The sequence below is a fragment of the Somniosus microcephalus genome, chromosome 4 (genome assembly GCF_052327205.1).
Source record: "Somniosus microcephalus isolate GS21.2 chromosome 4, FLI_Smic_1.0, whole genome shotgun sequence".
NCBI lineage: Eukaryota > Metazoa > Chordata > Chondrichthyes > Squaliformes > Somniosidae > Somniosus > Somniosus microcephalus.
Window position 1 is genome coordinate 191351295 of NC_140990.1, and position 26259 is coordinate 191377553.

Here is a 26259-nt window from a genome sequence, read left to right on the forward strand (position 1 = left end):
GCCAAAGTGCATAACCTCACACTTTCCAGTATTGTATTCCATCTGCCAAATCTCTGCCCACTTACTTAGCCTGTCTATGTCCCCTTGAAGGTTTTTTATGTCCTCCTCACTCACTACTTTCCCCCCCATCTTAGTATCATCTGCAAACTTTGATATGTTACACTTGGTCCCCTCCTCCAAATCGTTAATATAGATTGTAAAGAGTTGGGGACCCAGCACTGACCCCTGCGGAACACCGCTAGTTACTGATTGCCAGTCTGAGAATGAACCATTTATCCCAACTCTCTGCCTTCTGTTAGATAGCCAATCATCTATCCATGCCAGAATATTACCCCCAATCCCGTGATTTTTTATCTTAAGCAATAATCTTTTGTGTGGCACATTGTCAAATGCCTTTTGGAAGTCTAAATACACTACGTCCACTGGTTCCCCTTTATCCACCCTATATGTTACTTCCTCAAAGAACTCCAGCAAATTTGTCAAACATGGCTTCCCCTTCATAAAACCATGCTGACTTTGTCCTATTAAATTATGATTATCCAAATGTCCTGTTACTGTCTCCTTAATAATGGACTCCAAAATTTTACCTACCACAGATGTTAGGCTAACCGGTCTATAGTTTCCAGCCTTCTGTCTACTGCCCTTTTTAAATAAGGGTGTTACATTAGCAGTTTTCCAGTCTGCCGGGACCATTGCCGAGTCCAGGGAATTTTGGAAAAGTACCTCCTCTCCCTGTGGTCTCCTTTCTTTTCTCCTGGACTGGGAGCCAGTGTAGGGCAGCGAACACAGGGCTGATGGGTGAATGGGACTTGAGGCGAGTTAGGATACGGGCAGCAGAGTTTTGTATGAGTTCCAGTGTATGAAGGGTGGAAGATGGGTAGCCAGCCAGGAGAGTGTCGGAACAGTCGAGTCTGGACGTGACAAAGGCATGGATGAGGATTTCAGCAGCAGATGAGCTGAGGCAGGTGTGGAAGTAGGAGGCCTTGGTGATGGAGAGGATATGAGGTCAGAAGCTCAGCTCAGCATCAAATAGGAGGTTGAAGTTGTGAACAGTCTGGTTCAGCCTGCGACAGTGGCCAGGGAGGGGGATTGAGTTGGTAGCGAGGGAACGAAGTTTGTGGCGGGGACCAAAGACAAGTTTAATTGGAGGAAATTTCTGCTCACCTAATACTGGACGTCGGACAAGCAGTGTGACAAATCAGATACAGTGGATGGGTCGAGCGAGGTGGTGGTGAGTTAGAGCTGGGTGTCGCCAACCTGACGTTATGTTTCCAGATATTGTGTTTCCTGATGATGTCACTGAGGGGCAGCATGTAGATGAGATATAGGAGGGGTTCAAGGATAGATCTTTGAGGGACACCAGAGGTAACGATGCTGGAGCGGGAAGGGAAGCCATATAAACTTTTCATGAATACTTTCACGGCAGCTGCTGGACCCTTTAAATCAACTTTCACCTTTACCTTACTGCCTGACAACGCTGGGTGTCCATTTTGCCCAGGAGTGATGGAATGCTCAACGTTAGTTAGGCGGTAATGATGGACAATAGGACGTGTGACATCATCACTCCATTACATCCTCATTTAAATACACATGCTAGTTTTGGACAGGCGTCAAATGCCAGCGAAAGAAATTTTCAGAGACCCAGCACGATGGATGCTTGCCCCACTTGTTAGCTCGCATCTGCAAAGGTAAGAAAATCCAGGCTCCTTATTGATTGGCCTGGCTCTCTCACACCAGTCAACAAGGGAAAACCGTATTTAATTAATCCCTCTTCCTCATCCCCAGCCCCAAGAATTACATAGAATCTACAGCACAGAAACAGGCCATTCGGCCCAACTGGTCTATGCTCCACAGGAGCCTCCTCCCACCACTCTTCATCTCACCCTATCAGCATATCCTTCTATTCCTTTCTCCCTCATGTGCTTATCTAGCTTCCCCTTAAATACATCGATGCTATTCACCTCAACCACTCCCTGTGGTAGCGAGTTACCCATTCTAACCACTCTCTGGGTAAAGAGGTTTCTCCTGAATTCCCTATTGGATTTATTAGTGACTATCTTATATTTATGGCCCCGAGATCTGGTCTCGCCCACAAGTGGAAACATCTTTTCTACGTCTACCCTATCAAACCCCTTCATAATTTTGAAGACCTCTATTAGATCACCTCTATCTCGCTGTCTTCTCTTTTCTGGAGAAAAGAGCCCCAACCTGTTCAATCTTTCCTGATAGGTATAACCTGAGGTGACAGAAGAGAGAGAGATAGTACCATTCTACATCTGTCCACACTTTTGGCCGTCATTTTGAAATTTTGTCTGGTGCTTTGTATTATGTCTGTAATTCCTGGGAGTTGTGTGGAAATGAATGTAATTTCAACAATATTAACATATTACTTTGAGAAACTGCCCATACATTTTTTTTCAAAATTCCAATTGGGGGACAATGATGTTTTAGATAGCAAAACTCTCAGCAGTTTTGTTGTGCCCAATATCTACACCCAGACTAAGTTTAATGGAAATAAAAGGTGGGTTTATAAAAGCCACCATAACAACTTCTGAGGGAACAGATCCATCACTCAGTCACCACTTTTCCCCCCACAAACAAGGGGAGCACCAGACAAACGCACACCAGAGAAAAGGCCGCAGAGAGTGTCAAACGGAGGCGCGTTCTGCACACAGGCTGTGTTGGGGAGAGTCGCGCTCTGGCCATAGTGGGTGATACAGAGGAGGCGCGCTCTAGGTACAGAGAGTGATACAGAGGAGGAATGTTGGCCTTTCCTTCAAAGGGGTTGGAGTATAAAAGCAAGGAAATCCTGCTACAACTGTACAGGGTACTGGTGAGACCACACTTTGAGTACTGCATACAGTTTTGGTCTCCTTATTTAAGGGAGGATATACTTGCATTGGAGGCAGCTCAGAGACGATTCACTAGATTAATTCCAGAGATGAGGGGGTTGACTTATGAGGAAAGGTTGAGCAGGCTGGGCCTATACCCATTGGAATTTAGAAGAATGAGAGGTGATCTTATTGAAACATATAAGATACTGAGGGGGCACGACAAGGTAGATGCAGAGAGGATGTTTCCCCTCGGAGGGGGGGGGAATCTAGAACGCGGGGGCATAATTTCAGAACAAAGGGTCGCCCTTTTAGAACTGAGATGAGGAGGAATTTCTTCTCTCAGAGGGTCGTAAATTTGTGGCATTCTCTGCCGCAGAGAGCTGTGGAGGCTGGGTCATTAAATACATTTAAGGTGGAGATAGACAAATTTTTGCAAGATAAGGGTTATGTGGAGCGGGCGGGGAAGTGGCTTTGAGCCCAAGATCAGCCATGATCTTATTGAATGGTGGAGCAGGCTCGAGGGGCCAAGTGGCCTATTCCTGCTCCTATTTCTTATGTTATGTACTTATGTTCTTAGAGGAATTGCACTCTAGGCACAGCGAGTGATACAGAGGAGGCGCGCTCTGGGAACAGAGAGTGATACAGAGGAGGCGCGCTCTGGGAACAGAGAGTGATACAGAGGAGGCGCGCTCTGGGTACAGAGAGTGATACAGGGGAGGCGCGCTCTGGGTACAGAGAGTGATAGAGGAGGCGCACTCTGGGCACAGAGAGTGATACAGAGGAGGCGCACTCTGGGCACAGAGAGTGATACAGAGGAGGCGTGCTCTGGGTACAGAGAGTGATACAGAGGAGGCACGCTCTGGTTACAGAGTGATACAGAGGAGGCGTGCTCTGGGCACAGTGATACAGAGGAGGCGCGCTCTGGGCACAGAGAGTGATACAGAGGAGGCGCGCTCTGGGCACAGAGTGATACAGAGGAGGCACGCTCTGGGCACAGAGAGTTATACAGAGGAGGCGCGCTCTGGGTACAGAGAGTGATAGAGGAGGTGCACACTGGGCACAGAGTGATAGAGGAGGCGCGCTCTGGATACAGAGAGTGATACAGAGGATGCACGCTCTGGGTACAGAGAGTGATACAGAGGAGGCACGCTCTAGGCACAGCGAGTGATACAGAGGAGGCGCGCTCTGGGCACAGAGAGTGATACAGAGGAGGCGCGCTCTGGGTACAGAGAGTGATACAGAGGAGGCGCGCTCTGGGTACAGATAGTGATACAGAGGAAGCGCGCTCTGGGAACAGAGAGTGATAGAGGAGGCGCGCTCTGGGCAGAGAGCGATACAGAGGAGGCGTGCTCTGGGTACAGAGAGTGATAGAGGAGGTGCACTTTGGGCACAGAGTGATACAGGGGAGGCGCGCTCTGGATACAGAGAGTGATACAGAGGAGGCACGCTCTGGGTACAGAGAGTGATACAGAGGAGGCACGCTCTAGGCACAGCAAGTGATACAGAGGAGGCGCGCTCTGGGCACAGAGAGTGATACAGAGGAGGCGCGCTCTGGGTACAGAGAGTGATATAGAGGAGGCGCGCTCTGGGCACAGAGAGTGATACAGAGGAGGCGCGCTCTGGGTACAGAGAGTGATAGAGGAGGCGCACTCTGGGCACAGAGAGTGATACAGAGGAGGCGCGCTCTGGGTACAAAGAGTGATACAGAGGAGGCGCGCTCTGGGAACAGAGAGTGATACAGAGGAGGCACGCTCTGGGCACAGAGAGTGATACAGAGGAGGCGTGCTCTGGGTACAGAGAGTGATACAGAGGAGGCACGCTCTGGTTACAGAGTAATACAGAGGAGGCGTGCTCTGGGCACAGTGATACAGAGGAGGCGCGCTCTGGGCACAGAGAGTGATACAGAGGAGGCGCGCTCTGGGCACAGAGTGATACAGAGGAGGCACGCTCTGGGCACAGAGAGTTATACAGAGGAGGCGCGCTCTGGGTACAGAGAGTGATAGAGGAGGTGCACACTGGGCACAGAGTGATAGAGGAGGCGCGCTCTGGATACAGAGAGTGATACAGAGGATGCACGCTCTGGGTACAGAGAGTGATACAGAGGAGGCACGCTCTAGGCACAGCGAGTGATACAGAGGAGGCGCGCTCTGGGCACAGAGAGTGATACAGAGGAGGCGCGCTCTGGGTACAGAGAGTGATACAGAGGAGGCGCGCTCTGGGTACAGATAGTGATACAGAGGAAGCGCGCTCTGGGAACAGAGAGTGATAGAGGAGGCGCGCTCTGGGCAGAGAGTGATACAGAGGAGGCGTGCTCTGGGTACAGAGAGTGATAGAGGAGGTGCACTCTGGGCACAGAGTGATACAGGGGAGGCGCGCTCTGGATACAGAGAGTGATACAGAGGAGGCACGCTCTGGGTACAGAGAGTGATACAGAGGAGGCACGCTCTAGGCACAGCGAGTGATACAGAGGAGGCGCGCTCTGGGCACAGAGAGTGATACAGAGGAGGCGCGCTCTGGGAACAGAGAGTGATAGAGGAGGCGCGCTCTGGGCACAGAGAGTGATACAGTGGAGGCGCGCCCCCGCACGGTGACAGCGCAGTGCACGAGACGCCCCCTCATGGACTGGCTGCAGAGTCTGGGTTGCGGAGTTGGACTGAGCGGAGCTGCAGCGTCAGGAGCAACTTCACCGGCCCGGAGCCCCGGCAGACAGGCGGGGAGCGGAACGGCACCCCCGGGGATTGAGACTGTTTACGGGCGGGGCGGAGCCGGCTGAGCAGCGAGTGCAAGCTGTATACATGTAGGTGTGTGTGTGTGGAGGAGTGAGTGAGTGAGAGAGAGAGAGAGGCGGCGGGCAAGGCCCTCGGAGCAGCTGCAGCAATGTACGCGGGGCGGAAGAGGAGAAAGCCCGTGCAAAGAACGTGAGTACAGCTGGGCACCGGGAGCAAGCCAAGGGGGGTTAATGCAAACTGTGACCGGGGGGGTTAATGCAAACTGTGACGGGGGGGTTAATGCAAAGTGTGACCGGGGGGGGTTAATGCAAACTGTGACCGGTGGGGGGGTTAATGCAAAGTGTGACTGGGGGGGTTAATGCAAAGTGTGACTGGGGGGGGGGTTAATGCAAAGTGTGACTGGGGGGGGTTAATGCAAACTGTGACCGGTGGGGGGGTTAATGCAAAGTGTGACTGGGGGGGGGGTTAATGCAAAGTGTGACCGGGGGGGGTTAATGCAAACTGTGACCGGTGGGGGGGTTAATGCAAAGTGTGACTGGGGGGGGGGTTAATGCAAAGTGTGACTGGGGGGGGGGGGTTAATGCAAAGTGTGACTGGGGGGGGGGGTTAATGCAAAGTGTGACTGGGGGGGGGGGTTAATGCAAACTGTGACGGGGGGGTTAATGCAAAGTGTGATCGGGGGTGGGGGGGGGTTAATGCAAAGTGTGACGGGGGTGGGGGGGGTTAATGCAAAGTGTGACCGGGGGGGGGTTAATGCAAAGTGTGACCGGGCGGGTAATGCAAAGTGTGACCGGGCGGGGGGGGTGGTGGGTAATGCAAAGTGTGACCCGGGGGGGGGGGGTAATGCAAAGTGTGACCCGGGGGGGGGGGGTAATGCAAAGTGTGACCGGGGGTGGGGGTAATGCAAAGTGTGACCGGGCGGGGGGGGTGGTGGGTAATGCAAAGTGTGACCGGGGGGGGGGTAATGCAAAGTGTGACCGGGGGTGGGGGTAATGCAAAGTGTGACCGGGGGGGGGGGGGTTAATGCAAAGTGTGACCGGGGGTGGGGGTAATGCAAACTGTGACCGGGGTGGGGGGGGGGGTTAATGCAAAGTGTGACCGGGGGGCTTAATGCAAAGTGTGACCGGGGGGGGGGGCGGGGGTTAATGCAAAGTGTGACCGGGGGGGGGGCGGGGGTTAATGCAAAGTGTGACCGGGGGGGGCGGGGGTTAATGCAAAGGGCAGCACGGTGGCATAGTGGTTAGCACTGTTGCCTCACAGCGCCAGGGACCCGGGTTCGAATCCGGCCTCGGGTGACTGTCTGTGTGGAGTTTGCACATTCTCCCCGTGTTTGCGTGGGTTTCCTCCGGGTGCTCCGGTTTCCTCCCACAGTCCAAAGATGTGCGGGTTAGGATGATTGGCTATGATAAATTGACCCTTAGTGTTAGGGGGATTAAATACGTGGGGTTACGGGGATCGGGTGGGATATGTGTTGGTGTAGGGGTTACGGGGATCGGGTGGGATATGTGTTGGTGCAGGCTCGATGGGCCGAAATGGCCTCTATCTGCACTGTGGGGTTTAAAAAAAGTGTGACCCGGGGGGGGTGGGGGGGGTGTTTGTGCAAACTGTGACCCGGGGGGGGGTTGATGCAAACTGTGACCGCGGGGGTTGATGCAAACTGACCGGGGGGGTTGATGCAAAGTGTGACGGGGGGGGGGGGGGTTCATGCAAACTGTGGCTGGGGTCGGGGTTCATGCAAACTGGGGTCGGGGTTAATGCAAACTGGCGGGGGTGGGGTTAATGCAAACTGTGGCTGGGGCGGGGTTAATGCAAACTGTGGCCCGGGGGGTGGGGTTAATGCAAACTGTGGCCCGGGGGGCGGGGTTAATGCAAACTGTGGCCCGGGGGGCGGGGTTAATGCAAACTGTGGCCTGGGGGGGCGGGGTTAATGCAAACTGTGACCGGGGTGGGGGGGGGGGGGTTGATGCAAACTGTGACCCGGGGGGGGGGGGGGGGTTGATGCAAACTGTGACCCGGGGGGGGGGGGGGGGGGGGGTTGATGCAAACTGTGACCGCGGGGGTTGATGCAAACTGTGACGGCGGGGGTTGATGCAAAGTGTGGCGGGGGGGGGGGTTAATGCAAAGTGTGACCGCGGGGGGGGGGGGGTTGATGCAAAGTGTGACCGCGGGGGGGGGGGGGTTGATGCAAAGTGTGATGGGGGGGTGGGGGGGGTTAATGCAAACTGTGACGGGGGGGGTGTTCATGCGAACTGTGGCCCGGGGGTCGGGGTTCATGCAAACTGTGGCTGGGGTCGGGGTTCATGCAAACTGGGGTCGGGGTTAATGTAAACTGGGGCGGGGTTAATGCAAACTGTGGCTGGGGCGGGGTTAATGCAAACTGGCGGGGGCGGGGTTAATGCAAACTGGCGGGGGCGGGGTTAATGCAAACTGTGGCTGGGGCGGGGTTAATGCAAACTGGCGGGGGCGGGGTTAATGCAAACTGGCGGGGGCGGGGTTAATGCAAACTGTGGCTGGGGCCGGGTTAATGCAAACTGGCGGGGGCGGGGTTAATGCAAACTGTGGCGGGGGCGGGGTTAATGCAAACTGGCGGGGTGGGGTTAATGCAAACTGGCTGGCGGGGGGCGGGGTTAATGCAAACTGGCGGGGGCCTAAGTTAATGCAAACTGGCGGGGGCGCGGTTAATGCAAACTGGCGGGGGCGGCGGGGTTAATGCAAACTGCGGCCTGGCGGGGAGGGGCGCAGGTTAATGCAAACTGTGGCCCGGGGGGTTAATGCGAACTTCGGCCTGGCGTTCAATCACGCAGTGAGAGCAGCCTTCAGATGGTGCTTGGAGCTGGCCGACAGTCTGTGTTATACAGGTGCATTGATCTGTGTTGTTCTGCTTGTTGTCAGAGTGAAGCCCGTGCTGGCTGACGGAGTCAAATCCAACCCTTCCAAGAGGCACCGGGACCGATTAAACTCTGAATTGGACCGCCTGGCCGGCCTGCTACCTTTCGCTGAAGATGTGACCTCGAGCCTGGACAAGCTCTCCATCCTCCGCCTCAGCGTCAGCTACTTGCGATCCAAGACTTTCTTCCGGGGTAAGTTAAAAGGGTGGGCTATGTCCTTAAGGTGCAACGTGTCCCTGGGTGGGCAATGGGGAGAGGAGACCACCAGCACTACAGATGCTGCGGGCGGCTTCTGCTGACTTTGCGATGCAGGTGTGAATGGAACGGGCAGCCGGAGTTAGAGGGAGTTCTTGACACTGCACGCAAGCACGAAATATATTGTTTTATCCGAATGTTTGCCTGCACTACAACAGTGACTACACTTCAAAAGTACTTCATTGGCTTTGGGGAGTCCTGAGGTAGTGAAAGGCACTTTTTAAATGCATGTTTTTCTTTCCTTTCTCCCAGCCTGCACCAGTAACTATACTTTGAGCATTGCTCCATCTGTAGCAAGGGCTGTTTGTTCTTTGTTGCATATTACAGGTCCTGGCGGACATGTTGGACTATCTTTTGGAAGAGCTGCAATGTCTCAATATAAAATATTGTCTCTATAAGAAAAGTGCTAAGTTCCAGCAGTCACCGGGTTTTTGAGCTGTTTTTGTACAGGCGAATAATTTGGGATTTGTTTTTAGTGGTGGTGTGGGGGAAGAACTGCTTTTTAGAGCAATACACAATCCGAATATGCATTATTTTTGCAACACGTTTGTTTTCTTTAACGGCGAGGAGTCGGTGGGTGGCAGGAGATAGTGAATTCTGTTTAAAATATATTGGGGTCGATTGGGTAGCGGTGGATTCGGGTTCTTCCCCCTCCATCTCGTTGTACCCAAGTGGGTGGTTTGATTTGATTTGACATTCTCGCCCACTCGAGCCTAAACTTGGTATTTCTGCTTTCGCTGCTGTGGTGTAAGAATGGACAACTATTTAAAATAGTGCCTCTCCTTTCACTGATGCTAAAGAATACATCCACAATTTGTTTAAATATTTATCTAAAATATGCTAATCAGGTCAAAATAACATTGAGCGAAATTAATTAGGGAGCTGGAATCTGTTTATCACTTGGATTTGTTCTGAAACTGAAAGTTGACCTGAGAGGATTTGGAGGAGTGAATCTTACCACCACTTTAACCCACCGAATGCTGGCGAATATGTATTTTCAATCTTTTCTGAATGCTTAGTTTCTATTCAACTGGCGCACTGCAGGGTTTTTCTCCCCTATGGCATTCATTAATAATTTAACCAAGTGCTATTTAAAGAATTTATAAAATGGATGGAAGTGGAACAGTCTCCATTTAAATCCTTTTTTTTGATTGCCTATCTAAGACGAGGGAGGAAGTTTTTTTTCACATTTTCAGATGTATTGGAGTCTAAAGGAAATTCTGAGGTGGATTAAAAATCGTCAGTTTGTGTCTTGTTTTGGATTTCTATGGGTAGCGATGCTAACAAATTGCTGGACTTACTAGGGGGCATGAAGAGTACCCCATTTACTGCCTTCATGCTCATTAAGGCTGTGACAGGTTTTTCTTTTAAGCATAACACTCTGTCTGGCGGATGGAAGTGGAGTTTAAACAATGGATCTCGTTAGCATCCAGAGGCAGTCGAGCATTGATTGCAAAGAGTCCAATTATGTTGAGGGGGAAAAAGTATTGAAATAATCCTCCAATTGTTTGTGCTGTATTTGAAGGTGGGCAGAATGGTGCATTTTGCTCGTCATTACATGTATTTTCCAACAAGGTGGATTGATTGCTTGCGTTTAAAAAAAAAAAAAAAAAAAAAAAAACTGGTGTGTATTTATTTTCCAATCACCTTGGATAGATGCACCTGGATAAATAATTCTAACCAGCAGAACACCACGAAGATGCAGAGCTGAATGGGTTTACCAACCCTGACCTTAAGGCACCGGGGCAGAAATAGATCACGCGCCCTTTATTCCTTATGCCCTCATGCCAATTTTATTCCTTTGTAAGCATCACACCTCCCTCCCGAAAGTCAGTCTGTTCTTCTCTCTATATGGTAAGCTCTTGGGTTAATTTCTCAATATCCTGCAGAGACAAAGTAAGTGATGGAATGCAATTCCGAAAATGCTGACAAAAGTCCTGAATGCTAGATAATGAAGGTGGAATTTTGCTTATTTACCCATGTAAACCCGGGGCTCTGATTATAGGGAATAACGGCCCTTTTATTACAGGTAGGGCTACTGGTTTTCTGTTTCCATAGAAAAACAGACACAATCACAGACTGTAATCCCCCAAACACTTGTGCAAATCCGAGAATCCAGTGAAATACAAACAGAATTAGACTCATGCAGTCATCAGTGGCTTTGGTATTCACTTATTAACAAGTCTGAACAAAAGTTCACCAGCTTCAAGCTCCACATTAGCGTATTGTGAATTTGATGCACAATTTCCCGTTAATTTAACTGTGGCAGCGTTTAATGACCCTGTTTAATAGAGTCTGTTGAGGAAGTGGCAAAAGTTTCAAAACTCGGAAGTGTATATGCGCCACAGTCCAGTTTTCAGCTTTTAATGATTTCCTGTAAAGTCTGAAACTCGCATACTAACTTGTGCAGAAGCATGGCAGATGCAATATAACGTGGATAAATGCGAGGTTGTCCACTTTGGTGTCAAAAACAAGGCGGCAGATTATTATATGAATGGCAATAGATTGGGAGAAGGGGAAGTGCAACGAGACCTGGGTGTCCTTGTGCCCCAGTCGCTGAAAGTAAGCATGCAGGTGCAGCAGGCGGTTAAGAAGACAAATGGTATGTTGGCCTTCGTAGCGAGAGGGTTTGAGTAGAGGAACAAGGATGTCTTGCTGCAGTTGTACAGGGCCTTGGTGAGACCATATCTGGAGTATTGTGTGCAGTTTTGGTCGCCTTATCTGAGGAAGGATGTCCTTGCCATGGAAGGAGTGCAGTGAAGATTCACCAGGCTGATACCTGGAGAGATTGGGTCGATTGGGCTTATACTCGCTGGAGTTTAGAAGATTGAGAGGGGATCTCATCGAAACTTATAAAATTCTAACAGGACTAGATGCTGGAAGGATGTTCCCGATGGTCGGGGAGTCCAGAACCAGGGGTCACAGTCTAAGGATAAGGGGCAAGCCATTTAGGACAGAGATGAGGAGGAATTTCTTCACCCAGAGAGTGGTGAACCTGTGGAATTCTCTACCACAGAAGGCAGTAGAGGCCAATTCATTAAATGTATTCAAGAAGGAGTTGGATATATTTCTTAAGGCTAGGGGGATCAAGGGATATGGGGAGAAGGCAGGGACCGGGTACTGAATTTGGATGCTCAGCCATGATCTCATTGAATGGTGGAGCAGGCTTGAGGGGCCGAATGGCCTACTCCTGCTCCTATCTTCTATGTTTCTATGTAACCCCTGATGTAGAGAGCGGGCATTGCACATGTGTGTGGACATTGCACGTGTGTGTGTGTGTGTCTGAGTGTGTTGTAAAGAGATCTGCTGAGGACAGCATTGAGCTTGGCTATGTTGACTGCCCTGAATGAATAGTCTGTCAACAGCCCTAGACTCTCGCAGGCCACCTTGGGTTAAGGTACGAGAGAGTCGTTGGCACTGTATATCAGCAGGAGTAGGTGACTTTACGAGAGCAGAGAGGAACAATTGTTCCAATCGTTCAAGTGACTGCAAGTCATATCCGGTGATCTGGCTGAGACAAGACAGCATTTAAATACTGAATGACAATTTGTTAAGACAATTTAAGTTCTCAAGCATATGGAAAGAAAGTAATAAAGAACTTGAATTTTCACAACCTCAGGGCATCCCAATGTGCTTTACAGCCAATGAAGTACTTTTGAAATGCAGTCACCATTGTAATGTAGGAAACCCGGCAGCCAATTGGCACTCGGCAAGCTCCCACAAACAGCAGTGTGATAATGACCAGATAATCTGTTGGTTGAGGGATAAATGATGGCCAGGACACCAGAGAGAACTCCCTGCACTTCTTTGGAATATTGGCCTCGGAGCAATTACGTCCACTTGCGAGGACTGACAGGACCTCGGATTAATGTCTCATCCAAAAGACGGCACCTCCGACAGTGCAGCACTCCCTCAGTACTGCACTGGAGCGTCAGCCTAGATTATGTGTTCGAGTCTTTGAAGTGGGATTTCAGCTCATGGCGTTCTGACTTGGGCGAAAGAGCTACCAACTGAGCCACGACTGACGCAATGTCGGTCAACGTGATGTAAAATAATTGTTTTTTTAAAAGATTATCCAGGCAGGGTCTGCACATCATAACGTAGTGACTATAGCTCACTCAAATTTGGTGTCTCTTTGATCTCCTGATTTAGCTGGTTGTAAGCCAGTCACTGAACAAGAAAAGGGAGTGCACTGGGCACCAGAAATTGTTGGTGCCAAAAATGAGTTTGACTTTTGGTGAGGAAGAGAATGTCCTGGTGGTGTGAACTATTGCAATGTGAACATTTCAAAGCGTTCTCCCTCCCATGCTGTGCTTTTGGTACCATCTGATACTTCACAAAGTGTTTTACCCAGCTGTATGTTAATCACTGGTATTTTTTCCCCACTCGCTCCTCACAACATTGGCAGTGGGCCTGGGCTGCTTGCAGTGATGGACTTTCCTGTACTGCTCCAGACGGTGCAGATTACTGCAGCCACAATGAAATGTTCCTGCTTCGCTGGCACAGCATTGATATTGTTATGGCAGATCAGAATCTGGGAATGGCACCCATCTCTGAGTTGACCTTATCTGTTGGACGACCAAAGCCGCCTACATTTCTGACTTGCAACTTTCAATATGAGTGGAGACCTTCACTTTTTCTATCTGGGCTGGACTGGAGTGTAGATTTCAGAAGTGAAAAGGCAGTGATTCAGAACATCTTCTGCTTCATATCTTTCGATAATTATAGTGGTGAGAATGTGGAACTTTCTACCGCAGGATGTGGTTGAGGCGGATATCATAGATGGATTTTAGGAGAAGCTAGATAGGCACATGAGGGAGAAAGGAATAGAAGGAGATACGCTGTTCGGGTGAGATGAAGAGGGGTGGGAGGAGGCCCGTGTGGAGCATAAACACCGGCACGGACCAGTTGGGCCGAATGGCCTGTTTCTCTGCTGTAGGATCTGTGATTCTATAGTGGCCAAACTTAGACGTGGCACTCCAAGGCTTTTATAATGTGTCTCTTCTCAGGCTTGTGCCCCATGGATATGTTGAGGCAATTCAATGTTTATCACATTCACGACTCCTTCTGCTGAATGGTGTTCAACAATACATATTCACATTTGCTGCATAATTGCTAGCACAACAATATTGCTCCATTTCCTAATGCACGAGGTGGAAAGCTTATCAAAACCTTCAACCACAGGGTGGTATCAGAGGGTAGAAGATAGTTAATATTGTACCATTGTTCAAGTGTCAAAAATGAAATTCTGGGAAGTGCAGACATATTCCCCTGTGGGGGGAATGATGCATGAACTCGATAGAGCCTTTTATAAATGAAGTGGTGGTTTATGGCAGTGGTAGGGTGTAGTGGCCAAAAGGAAGAGTGGGTTAGGAAAAGAATCAAACACACTGATTGTCCTCATCTTGTGCTACTAACAGTGGACCCACCTGCACATCTGTACACTGGGTATATTTGTTGTATCATCATTGCTGTCGCTGCTCATAACTCCTGTCAGTTGCTATTGCTGTAAATGAAAAGGAAAAACAGTGGTGGAAAAATAGCGATAATAACAAACAGTCGCAAAGTTTTGGGTTTCATGGTATTTTGAAGTATTTTTTTAATCTGCTTTTATAACCTGTGGTATTATTTTCCACAGATTATTAAAAAGAACTGGCGGGGGTTTGCTGTGATTGAGCAGGTGGCTTGTTTGATGTGAGAGGAATTTGAATGTTTTTGCTAACTTGTGGATGATGGTTTGTTGAAATTGCTCTTGGATGGCTGAGGATAAATCCAGAGTCCATACTACGGGTAATTTGCAAAGAACCTTTCCAAATGTGCTTGCATACTACGTGTGAGGAGTGGTGTAGGATGCATGATAGTAAATGGGGGTATGTTATTGTTCAGTGCCTTGAGCGGGCTGGGCATTGTCCATGTGCTATCAAAATCCAATTCTGTCAGAACTGACGAACAATCTTTTTTTATACCATATACATTCACTCCCTCCACCACCGGCGTACCGTGGCTGCAGTGTGTACCATCAACAAGATGCACTGCAGCAACTCGCCATGGCTTCTTCAACAGCAACTCCCAAACCCGTGACCTTTGCCACCTAGAAGGACAAGGGCAGCAGGCGTATGGGAACACCACCACCTACCAAGTCACTGTGGGAGTACTTTCACCACACGGACTGTACCGGTTCAAGAAGGCGGCTCACCACCACCTTCTTGAGGCCAATTAGGGATGGGCAATAATGCACACATCCCACGAATTAATTAAAAAAATCTTAAAAGCAAATAAAGGGAAGGCTTATGGCATCATTGTCCAATTATGATTTTGTTTCCGTGCCATGGGAATGTATTGGTGGTTAGCAGTTAATTGCTATTTGGGTTGTGGTGCAGTGTATTGGAGCGCCCACATGTGCTGCCATGATGGTGGGGGAGGGGGACGGTGTTGCAACCATGGTTTGTCACCTTTTCCTGCACTGGTGTGGGGAGGTGCTGAGTGGCCTTAATGGTTTTAAAAAGCAAAATTCTTTAGGAAATGGAGCATGTTCAGGTTTATACAGCCTCAAACTCACTTGGTTAGGTGAGGACAGAAGCAGGAGATGGAAAGTTTATCGACGCGTTCCAAACTAAAAACAGCTTGGCATCAAAAGAGTGTAAAGATAGCTAATATTATATCAGTGTTCAAGTGTTAAGAGGGAGGTCCTGGGGAAGTGCAGATAAATCCCACTGGGGAAAGGTTATAAATGAAGTCATTTAGAGGAGAGACAAAGCAATAAATATAGCCCATATGGATCACTTTGCTGTAATAGATCAAGAGACAGATAAGGAATAACGTGGCTGCATGATACGTTGGAATAGGCTGGTACCAACAAAAGAATGGAGAGCGGTACGTCATCAACCTGTAGGGCAGAGAAGACACAGAAAGAGCACACTTTATCTATCACTCACTCGCCTGTACTCTGTATCCACCACTCACTCGCCTGTACTCTGTATCCACCACTCACTCGCCTGTACTCTGTATCCACCACTCACTCGCCTGTACTCTGTATCCACCACTCACTCGCCTGTACTCTGTATCCACCACTCACTCGCCTGTACTCTGTATCCACCACTCACTCGCCTGTACTCTGTATCCACCACTCACTCGCCTGTACTCTGTATCCATCACTCACTCGCCTGTACTCTGTATCCATCACTCACTCGCCTGTACTCTGTATCCATCACTCACTCGCCTTCGTGATCTGTCTATTTCTCTTCGGACTGTGTATAATTTGTGGTTGATCACGTACAGTTTTTTTCTGTAACAGATTATTTCGCAAATTGTAACCTTGGTTGTTCCAGATGGAAGTTGAAACACAGTTTAGTTTTGTAATAGTACTTCCATATTTAAGAAGAAAAAAAATGTCACGTGCAAACTGCGCAACTGAAAACATATATAACACTGTGTACCGCTACTTTTTTTACCAGATAAAATTTATACTAAAGATTTCAAAGGATAAAGACGTATCTCATAGTTCTGTAAGTGGACACTAGTTAAGTGCAGAGACTAGTGGAAGATGAGCCTTAATATCTTCGGGTGGTCTGGGAGATTGGAGCCCTCGCAGAGTTTCAGGATGTTGTTGTAAAGGATATGAGGAGAGCTCAGGTTGTGGATCCCCCGTAAGGCAGGTTAAGTCCTTTAGTTCTTTTCACTGTTCCCAGTATAGGGAATAATATTCTAAATGAATAAACCCACGGCGCATGGGAACACCACCACTTCTAAGTTCCGCTCCAAGTCACACACCATCCTGACTTAGAAGTATATCGCCGTTCCTTTGTCGCTGGGTCAAAATCCTGGAACTCCCTCCCTAACAGTACTGGGAGTACCTTTACCACACGGACTGCAGCAGTTCAAGAAGGTGGCTCACCACCACCTTCTCGAGGGCAATTAGGGTTGGGCAATAATTGCTGGCCTTGCCAGCGACGCCCACATCACATAAACGAATTAAAAAAAAAAAATTAAAAAAAACTTCAGTTTTGTATCCTTTGGGTTTTAACTGTTGGCGCCAAACATCTCCATTTACTTAAAGTTTCCCAGTGAGGGTTCATCAAGGAAGTAATCGAAGAGGCTCAGTGGTTTTTTCCTGCTCCTAAACATTATTTTTCTTTGTATTTTGTGTATTAAAAAGATTAAATTTGATTACGTATAATTATTAATGCACTATTTCAAAGGAATCAGTTTTAAGTGTAATGTAGCCAACTGGTAGTTTTAATTTTTAAAGTATAATAGCAGTTATATTTATCCTTGTTAAGTGAGTCCAGATGGTACAAGAGAAGGAATCAGAACACTGAATATTTTCACTCTTGTGCCTGGCTCCTCTGAGAGAAGGCCAAGTATTTGCTTTTTTTTAATTCATTGATGGGATGTGGGCGTCGCTGGCTAGGCCTGCATTTAGTGCCCATCCCTAATTGCCCTTGAGAAGATGGTGGTGAGCCGCCTTCTTGAACCGCTGCAGTCCATATGGTGTAGGTACACCCACAATGCTGTTAGGAAGGGAGTTCCAGGATTTTGGCCCAGCGACAGTGAAGGAACGGCGATACAGGTCCAAGTCAGGATGGTGTGTGGCTTGGAGGGGAACTTGTAGGTGGTGATGTTCCCATGCGTCTGCTGCCCTTGTCCTTCTAAGTGGTAGAGGTCGCGGGTTTGGAAGGTGCTGTTGAAGGAGCTTTGGCGAGTTGCTGCAGTGCATCTTGTAGATGGTACACACTGCAGCCACAGTGCGCCGGTGGTGGAGGGAGTGAATGTTGAAGGTGGTGGATGGAGTGCCAATCAAGCGGGCTGCTTTATCCTGAATGGTGTCGAGCTTCTTGAGTGTTGTTGGAGCTGCACTCATCCAGGCAAGTGGAGAGTATTCCATCACACTCCTGACTTGTGCCTTGTAGATGGTGGAAAGGCTTTGGGGAGTCAGGAGGTGAGACACTCGCCGCAGAATTCCCAGCCTCTGGCCTGCTCTTGTAGCCACAGTATTTATATGGCTGGTCCAGTTCAGTTCTGATCAATGGTAACCCCCAGGATGCTGATAGTGGGGGATTCAGCGATGGTAATGCCATTGTATGTCAAGGGGAGATGGTTAGAGTCTCGCTTGTTGGAGATGGTCATTGCCTGGCACTTGTGTGGTGCGAATGTTACTTGCCACTTGTCAGCCCAAGTCTGAATGTTGTCCAGGTCTTGCTGCATATGGACACGGACTGCGTCAGTATCCGACGAGTCTCGAATGGTGCTGAACAGTGCAATCATCAGCGAACATCCCCACTTCTGACCTTATGATGGAGGGAAGGTCATTGATGAAACAGCTGAAGATGGTTGGGCCGAGGACACTGCCCTGAGGAACTCCTGCAGTGATGTCATGTGATTGAGATGAATGACCTCCAAGAACCACAGCCAACTTCCTTTGTGCTAGGTGATATGCCTATCAATTAGTCCAATAAAAGGCGACGAGTTAAGAACGTAACTGAAGGTTTTTATTGGCTAAATAACAGAGCCCACCCTCGTGGGTGATCCGATCCAACAGGGAGGAATACTAGCCAGTCAGCTACCTTTATACCTGGGCAGGTAATGGGCGGAGTCGGAGGTGGTCAGCCCAGGTATAACAGTGCGACAAGAGGCGACCTCGTGTAGTGATGTGACAGTGAGAACAGTGAGAACAATATACAGTGATAACTATAACAGTGGTTTACCACATTCACCCCTTGTTTAGATTAGAGTCCGGCGGGGTGAAGTGTATTACCAGCTCTGGTATGTCAGTCTGTCCGGAGGCTTCGTTAGCCTCTCCGATCGTCGCAGCGGCGGTGTTACATTATCCGGTGTTAAAGCTGGTGTCTGCGTAGTCGGCAAAGGCTCGTGGGGTTCCGGCATGCCGTCTACCTCGGCTGGACTCGGGGGGGGTTGGGAGGGGGGGGGTGAGGGTGCGAGGTCTCGTAAGGAGACAGTGTCCTCCCGTCCGTCTGGGTAAGCCACATAGGCGTACTGGGGGTTGGCGTGCAGGAGGTTCACCTTCTCGACCAGGGGGTCCGTTTTATGGGCCCTCACGTGCTTTCGCAGCAAGACGGGTCCCGGAGAGGTCAGCCAGGTTGGTAGGGTGGTTCCCGTAGTCGACTTCCTGGGGAAGACAAACATTCGAGCATGGGGGGTGGTGTTAATGGCAGTGCAAAGTAGTGACCGGATGGAGTGCAGCGCAATCGGGAGGACCTCTTGCCAGCGGGAGGTTGGGAGGCCCTTAGACTTTAAGGCTAAGAGGGTGGCCTTCCATACCGTCGCGTTCTCTCTTTCCACCTGGCCGTTCCCTCGGGGGTTGTAGCTGGTGGTCCTGCTTGCTGCAATACCCCTCTCCAATAGGAACTGACGGAGTTCCTCGCTCATGAAGGAGGCGCCCCGGTCACTATGTATATAGTTCGGGAACCCGAACAAGGCGAAGAGTTTGTTCAGGCATTTAATGACCGTGTTACTGGTCATGTCTGGGCAGGGGAAGGCAAAGGGGAAACGGGAGTACTCATCAACGATGTTGAGGAAGTACACATTACGGTCGGATGACGGTAGGGGCCCCTTGAAGTCGATGCTCAGACGCTCGAAGGGGCGGGTGGCCTTGATCAGGCTTGCTCTGTCCGGCTTATAGAAGTGCGGTTTGCACTCAGCACAGATCTGGCAGTTCCTGGTCATGGTCCTGACCTCCTCGATGGAGTATGGCAGGTTGCGGGCCTTAATGAAATGGTAGAGTCTGGTGACTCCGGGGTGGCAGAGGTCATTGTGGAGGGTCTGAAGTCTATCACTTTGCGCGCTGGCGCATGTAATGCGTGAAAGAGCATCAGGGGGGTCGTTCAGTTTACCGGGCCGGTACAAGATCTCATAATCATAGGTGGAAAGCTCGATTCTCCACCTCAAGATTTTGTCGTTCTTGATCTTGCCCCTCAGCTTGTTATTAAACATGAAGGCAACCGAGCGTTGGTCGGTGAGGAGGGTAAATCGTTTGCCTGCCAAGTAGTGCCTCCAGCGCCGTACTGCCTCCACAATTGCCTGGGCTTCCTTCTCGACCGACGAGTGTCGGGTCTCGGGGCCCTGTAGGGTCCTTGAGAAGAAGGCTACCGGCCTACCCTCCTGGTTAAGGGTAGCGGCTAGGGCGAAGTCGGATGCATCGCTCTCCACTTGGAAGGGGATTGACTCATCCACTGCGTGCATTGTGGCCTTGGCTATGTCTCCCTTAATGAGGGAGAAGGCCGCGCACGCCTCTTCCGTGAGGGGGAAGGATGTGGTTTTCAGGAGGGGTCTGGCTTTGTCCGCATAATTGGGTACCCATTGGGCATAGTAGGCGAAAAGCCCCAGGGTTCTCCTAAGTGCTTTTGGACAGTGGGGGAGGGGTAGCTCCATGAGGGGGCGCATTCTTTCGGGGTCGGGGCCGATGACTCCGTTCTCTACTACACAGCCAAGGATGGCAAGGCGCGCTGTGTTAAACACGCATTTCTCCTTATTGTAGGTGAGGTTCAGCCGTTGGGCCGTACGGAGGAATTTCTCCAGATTCACGTCATGGTCCTGCCGGTTGCGGCCGCAGATGGTGACGTTATCGAGATAGGGGAAAGTGGCCTGTAGTCCGTTCTGGTCAACCATCCGGTCCATCTCCCGTTGGAAAACCGAGACCCCGTTGGTGACACCAAAGGGGACCCTAAGGAATTGGTAGAGGCGGCCATTCGCCTCGAAGGCGGTGTACTGGCTGTCCTCCGGGCTGATGGGGAGTTGGTGGTAGGCCGACTTGAGGTCGATGGTCGAGAATACGCGGTATTGTGCAATCTCATTGACCATGTCCGATATGCGGGGGAGGGGGTATGCGTCCAGCTGGGTGTATCTGTTTATGGTCTGGCTGTAGTCGATAACCAGGCGATTTTTGTCGCCGGTCTTGACTACCACCACCTGGGCACGCCAGGGGCTGCTGCTCCCCTCAATAATGCCCTCTTTCAGGAGTCGCTGCACCTCAGAGCTAATGAAGGCTCTGTCCCCAGCGCTGTACCGCCTGCTCTTAGTAGCGACAGGTTTGCAGTCGGGGGTGAGGTTAGCGAACAGGGAAGGTGGCGGTACCTTGAGGGTGGATAGGCTGCAGGTGTTACGCGGTGGGCGGTTTAACTTTCGCTGGTTGTCGACTGTGAGTGGGGGGAGGGGTCCACCGTATGCTAGGGTTACACTTTGGAGGTGGGATTGGAAGTCCAGCCCTAGTATGACGGCAGCGCACAGCTGGGGGAGTACGAGGAGTTTAAAATTTTTATACTCTGTCCCTTTAACCGACAATGTCACGACACAGTAGCCGCTGATGTCTGTGGCGTGCGACCTCGATGCCATCGAGATGCGGCTGCGCGTTGGCAGGACGGGGAGGGAGTAGTGGCTCACCGTGTCTGGGTGGATGAAGCTCTCCGTGCTTCCGCTGTCGAACAGGCAGGTCGTGGCGTGGCCGTTGACTTTGATGTCCATCATTGAGCTGGCCAGGTGGTGCGGGCGGGCTTGATCCAGGGTCACAGAAGCTAGGGTGTAGATGAGCGCGTCGTTGTCATGACAAGATGGCGGCGAAGATGGCGGCCCCCGTAGTTCACATGAGGCTCTGTTTAAATCGTTTGCCCCGCACAAAGATGGCCGCCCCTGCTGTTCCCATGAGGCTCTGCAGGCTTCGGCTGCCCCGCACAAAGATGGCCGCCCCTGGTTTTCCCATGAGGCTCTGCAGGCTTCGGCTGCCCCGCACAAAGATGGCCGCCCCCAGGGTTCGCATGAGGCACTGCTGGCTTCTGAGGATTTGCTTCTGCAGGCCTTGGAGAAGTGGCCTTTCTTGAGGCAGGTTTTGCAGGTCGAGTTTTTGGCTGGGCAGCGCGACCTCGGATGCTTCTCCTGGCCGCAAAAGAAGCAGCCAGCGGCCCGATCGGGGTTGCCTGATGTCGGGGCCGGTACCGGGGCTAGCGGGCCCGGTCGGATCCGTGATGCAGACGCTGAGGTAGGTCCCGGGGGCAGCGCTGTGAAGGGTGGTGGGGTGGGGGTTGGGCCCGAGTCCCAGGGTCGCGAATAGTACCTGGCAAACGCTTCCTGGTCTTGCTGGGTGGCCTCTAGGGTGAGGGCGAGGGCTTCGGCCTTGTCCAGGTCTATGTCCTTAGCTTCAAGCAGTCTTTGCCGTGTGTAGTCGGAACGTAGGCCTCTCACCAAGGCGTCGCGGACATTGTCTTCCATGTTCGCAGTAGCCGTCACCGCTTTAAAGTCACAGTTCCTGCCGAGTTGTCTCAGCGCTCGTGAAAATTCAGCTATCGATTCTCCTGGCTGTTGCTGGCGAGATCTTAAGAGATGCCTAGTGTACATGTAGTTTACCGGGCTCCGGTACTGCTGTTTCAGTAGGTTGATGGCGTCGTCGTACGTAGTCATGTCCTGGATGAGTGTATATACTCTCGGGCTCGCTTGGGCTTTCAGGACTCTTAGTTTGGATCTCTGAGGGACGACGGCTTCCTCCAGGTACGATTCGAAGCAGTCCAGCCAGTGTTTGAAGTCGTTGGCTGAGTTTGGTGCCTGTGGGTTTAGATCCAGGTATGGTGGTTTCAAGGCTTGCAGCCAAGCCGGCTGGTGTGGCCCGTTGTCTGGAGGCTGCTGTTGCTGTGCTGCTGGGTGAGCTCCTTGCTGTTGCTGTTCATTATCAGACATCTTTAAAATTTAGCCAATAAAATTGATATGCCTATCAATTAGTCCAATAAAAGGCGACGAGTTAAGAACGTAACTGAAGGTTTTTATTGGCTAAATAACAGAGCCCACCCTCGTGGGTGATCCGATCCAACAGGGAGGAATACTAGCCAGTCAGCTACCTTTATACCTGGGCAGGTAATGGGCGGAGTCGGAGGTGGTCAGCCCAGGTATAACAGTGCGACAAGAGGCGACCTCGTGTAGTGATGTGACAGTGAGAACAGTGAGAACAATATACAGTGATAACTATAACAGTGGTTTACCACACTAGGTATGATTCCAACCAATGGAGAGTTTTCCCCTTGACTTGCAAAGGGTGCTTTGGCTTTTTGCAATCTTTGCCATTATGGACTGTGTTGTTGAAGCCCAGATGCCGTGACTGTGATTCCAGGAGTAGAAGCTGGGTACTATTTAGTTTATATTGTCGGCTGCCTTAAACTGAATCTTCAACCGAATATATTTCGGCAAAACTGGAGTACAAATGTCATTGCATTTGCCCACCCAGCAGTGTTTTATGCACACAGTCACAGTCAAAAAAGTCAGCCACTGCAGATGCTTAATACAGATGTAAGCAGTATTATTTTACATGGTTTTATGTACACAAGGGTCTATACAGTTCTCATCGCGGTTTATAATGTTACTAAAAAGATAGCCCCTTTGTTTTGCTGCTTTTCCACTAGAACATTAAGCACTCACTGGAATTTTTTCCAAAATAAATATCCAATGTTTAATGCAGCATTTCCCCCACAGACCAACTTCAAAATTGATACCAGCAACTGGAGGAGGGGACGTTTTGACACAGACTGGACCTTTATGGCTAGACTGGGGATGTTCCCTCTCTTCCACCCTCTTCCCTCTCTGCACCCCCCCCGCCCTCGCCCCCAATGTGCTCGGCCCCACCAGTGCTGGCTTGTGCCGAGATACAGTTCTTCATGCCGTGGCAGCCTCCTGCTACCTCACTCAAATTGCTATTCTTCGGGTGTGTGAGCCGAGAGAGTGAGCTGTTCAACCATGGTGTGCATCGCAATCCTTTTCTCAGCCATTGTCTGCCAACATGTACTTTCCAGCAGGAATCAGTGGGTAGCAATCAGGAAGTCTGATTGACTCCCTCCCCCCCTCCCCAAAATCGGGAGCGCTGCCTGGGTACAATGGAAGAGTCCCAGCAGAGATCAGCTGAATCGGCGCAGAGCAAACCTGAGATCTTCCTACTCTTAACGGCTTTGTGGTGCCAGGTGATCTCTTATTGTATAGAAGTACATCAAGTCTGCAGCAGAGAAACGGGCCATTCGGCCCAACAGGTCTATGCCAGTGTTTGCTCCACATGTGCCTCCTCCCACCCCTCTTCATCTTGCCCATTCAGTATATCCTTCTGTTTCTTTCTCCTTCATGTGTTTATCTGGCTTCCCCTTAAAGGCATCTATGCTATTCGCCTCAATCACTCCCTGTGGTAGTGAGATCTACATTCTTAGCTCTATATACTTATAGAAAGATATGAAGAGCAAAAGATGCTCTGAAGCATTGCCTTTTCACCTCTGAAATCCACACTCCAATCCAGCCCAGATAGAAAAAGCGAAGGTCTCCACTTTTATTGAAGGTTGTAGGTCAGAAATATATTAGGCTTTGGTTGTCCATCCAATAAGGTCCATTATTAATTGAATTATACAGAACTTCCCCCTCCTGGGATGGACAGAGGTTTTACGCAGTATTTGGGGTATCTGGGCTGCAGCAACTCGGTGTATAGCAACATGGATTGTCTGTAGATGCCTGCACTCCGAGACAACAAATTCTTCCCAGGGAAAGGATGGGCCATCTGGGGAGTTTTTGATGGATAATGAAGTATACACTTTGTAATGAAATCTGTTTGTCTTGCCTGTATCCGTTTTGCACTCGTATATTACCCTCCCCCACACGGTGTATAGTTTCACTTCCTCTTTCCTGACTAACCTGGAAGGTTCCAGGTCTTGGCTCTTGGCTCTGCCCCTGACTTCTCTTACTTAAAGATCTCAGGATCTGTATGACTCATTCCTGTGAGCCAGTCGGTGTGTTGAGATGTTAGCTCTGATCTTAGTGATTAAAAGCCAACTTGTTAAAGTCTATAACTTCTAGTTTTGTGGTTATTGAAGGCACATCACACTTGAGTTACATTGCAATAAGTATTATGAGTACAGTAAATCTTCATAGCCTGCAGAATACAGAAATGTAAATCTAATGGAGATTGTATGGCGTATTGTAGTCTGTATGTTCTGGGGGCTGTGATCTGGGTTGTTGATACAGCCCCTATAGTTGGCTGCAGTGATGCTGTGCAGGTTACTTGTACACAGTTCAGTAATGAGCCTGTGTTTGTAAATGTTTCATGTGCACTGTGGTGTGCTGGATGAGGGAGTGCTCTCCTCTACCAAAACCAGTTGCCAAGAATCCTCGAATGCGAACATCAGCTTTGCAGTGTTTTTGTTTTAAATCATGTGTCAAATAAGATGGATGGTCTGGAGCTCGACAACGCAAAGGCTGGATTGCTGTCAGTAACACGGTGTTGGCTGGGAGGAATCACCAAGTCCAACAGTGTGAGCGAGCTAGATTAACATCAATAGAGACATGGGGCAGATGTTCCTCCTGGCCGTATTGGTGGTCGAACTTTATGAGCAGGATTTCTACCTGCCGATTTCCCGGGGTCCGGAATGTTTCTGTTGCCATATGTCACCCATCTCGGGTGGGGGAGGCTGTGGGTTTGGTAGAACTTTAACTTTTCAAACAATAATTAATATTTTTTTCCCCCTAGTCTCCTTTGCCAAGTGTAATCAATAGCTTTGTGAATGATTGTACTAGGGAAGGTGGCCCTTTAATTTTTTAATCCCTCCGTGACTTTTCAGCAACCCTGGGGATGTCAGGAGTGCCTGGTGTTCTGAGCACCCAGCGTTACTAGGATGCCAATGGTCGAAGTATATTGTATGTCGGATTATCCGTGTGCAATTCGCCCCTCTGTATACAGGCAGATTTATTGTCTGCCCATTATTACTTCAGACAGAAACCTGCTGGAAATGGCATCTGGTGAGCGGGAGCTGGTGGAACTGAAGGGGACATTTGGCACCACAGTCAGTAACATTGGGTGCTGCCTGGCACGAGTTACCAAAGCTGACAGCTATGAGGGAGTTGGATTAGTAGTCAGTAGAGATGTAGGTTACTAAGATGAGGCTACTTAAACTTTAGCTATGTGTTAATCTAACTCTCTTGTACCATGAGGCTTAGTAACTTGCCACACTATACTTCTGTAAGGATGTCATCAGTGTTGACTAAAGAAAAATGTTCAACTCTTTCCCCGTCAGAAAAAAGCAAGGAAAACTGTAAAAGTTTAATGATTACACAGTGACGGCTCCACATTGTAAAAATTAAGCTGATTTGTTGCTCCCTCTGTGTTCGAGTGATGATTGAAAGTTAGTATTTACCCCATTTGGAAGCACTGACGTCTGTTTGCTGTGAAATTTTTCTTTTTAATGGTTTTAAGCTGCTATTTTGAAAAAATAGTTGAATTATCCAGTATGGGGATGGTTGTGAATTGAGATTAACCGATAGCATAGTACCACCTTGCTAGTCTCCTCCTGCCCAGTATCTCATTCTGCACTCTCCACTCCTCCAACCCTGGTCTGTTGAGTGTCCCCCCACTCTGTTAACATTGGTGCCAGAGTCTTCAGTCACTTTGTCCTTGCACTTTGGAATTTTGTCCGATAAATCTCCCACCCTTCCCACCTACCCAAGCCTCCTTTAAAATTCTACCTCTTTGATGGCGTCTTTGACCAGCTCCCCTAATTTCCCTTCTCTTGCTCGGGTCCGATGTGGAACTGT

The 26259-nt window shown here is 49.7% G+C and overlaps 1 protein-coding gene across 1 annotated transcript in view; it reads left to right on the top strand.

The window, feature by feature from the left end:
- Positions 1 to 5379: 5379 nt before the first annotated feature.
- The window catches only part of LOC147120086 (aryl hydrocarbon receptor-like), a 188966-nt gene continuing 168086 nt past the window's right edge, over positions 5380 to 26259 (top strand). Inside the window, exons 1-2 of the mRNA XM_085985649.1 lie at positions 5380 to 5752; positions 8456 to 8643. Coding sequence (XP_085841775.1) covers positions 5712 to 5752; positions 8456 to 8643 — 229 coding nt within the window. The 5' untranslated portion in view covers positions 5380 to 5711. The remainder of the gene's footprint in view (positions 5753 to 8455; positions 8644 to 26259) is intronic.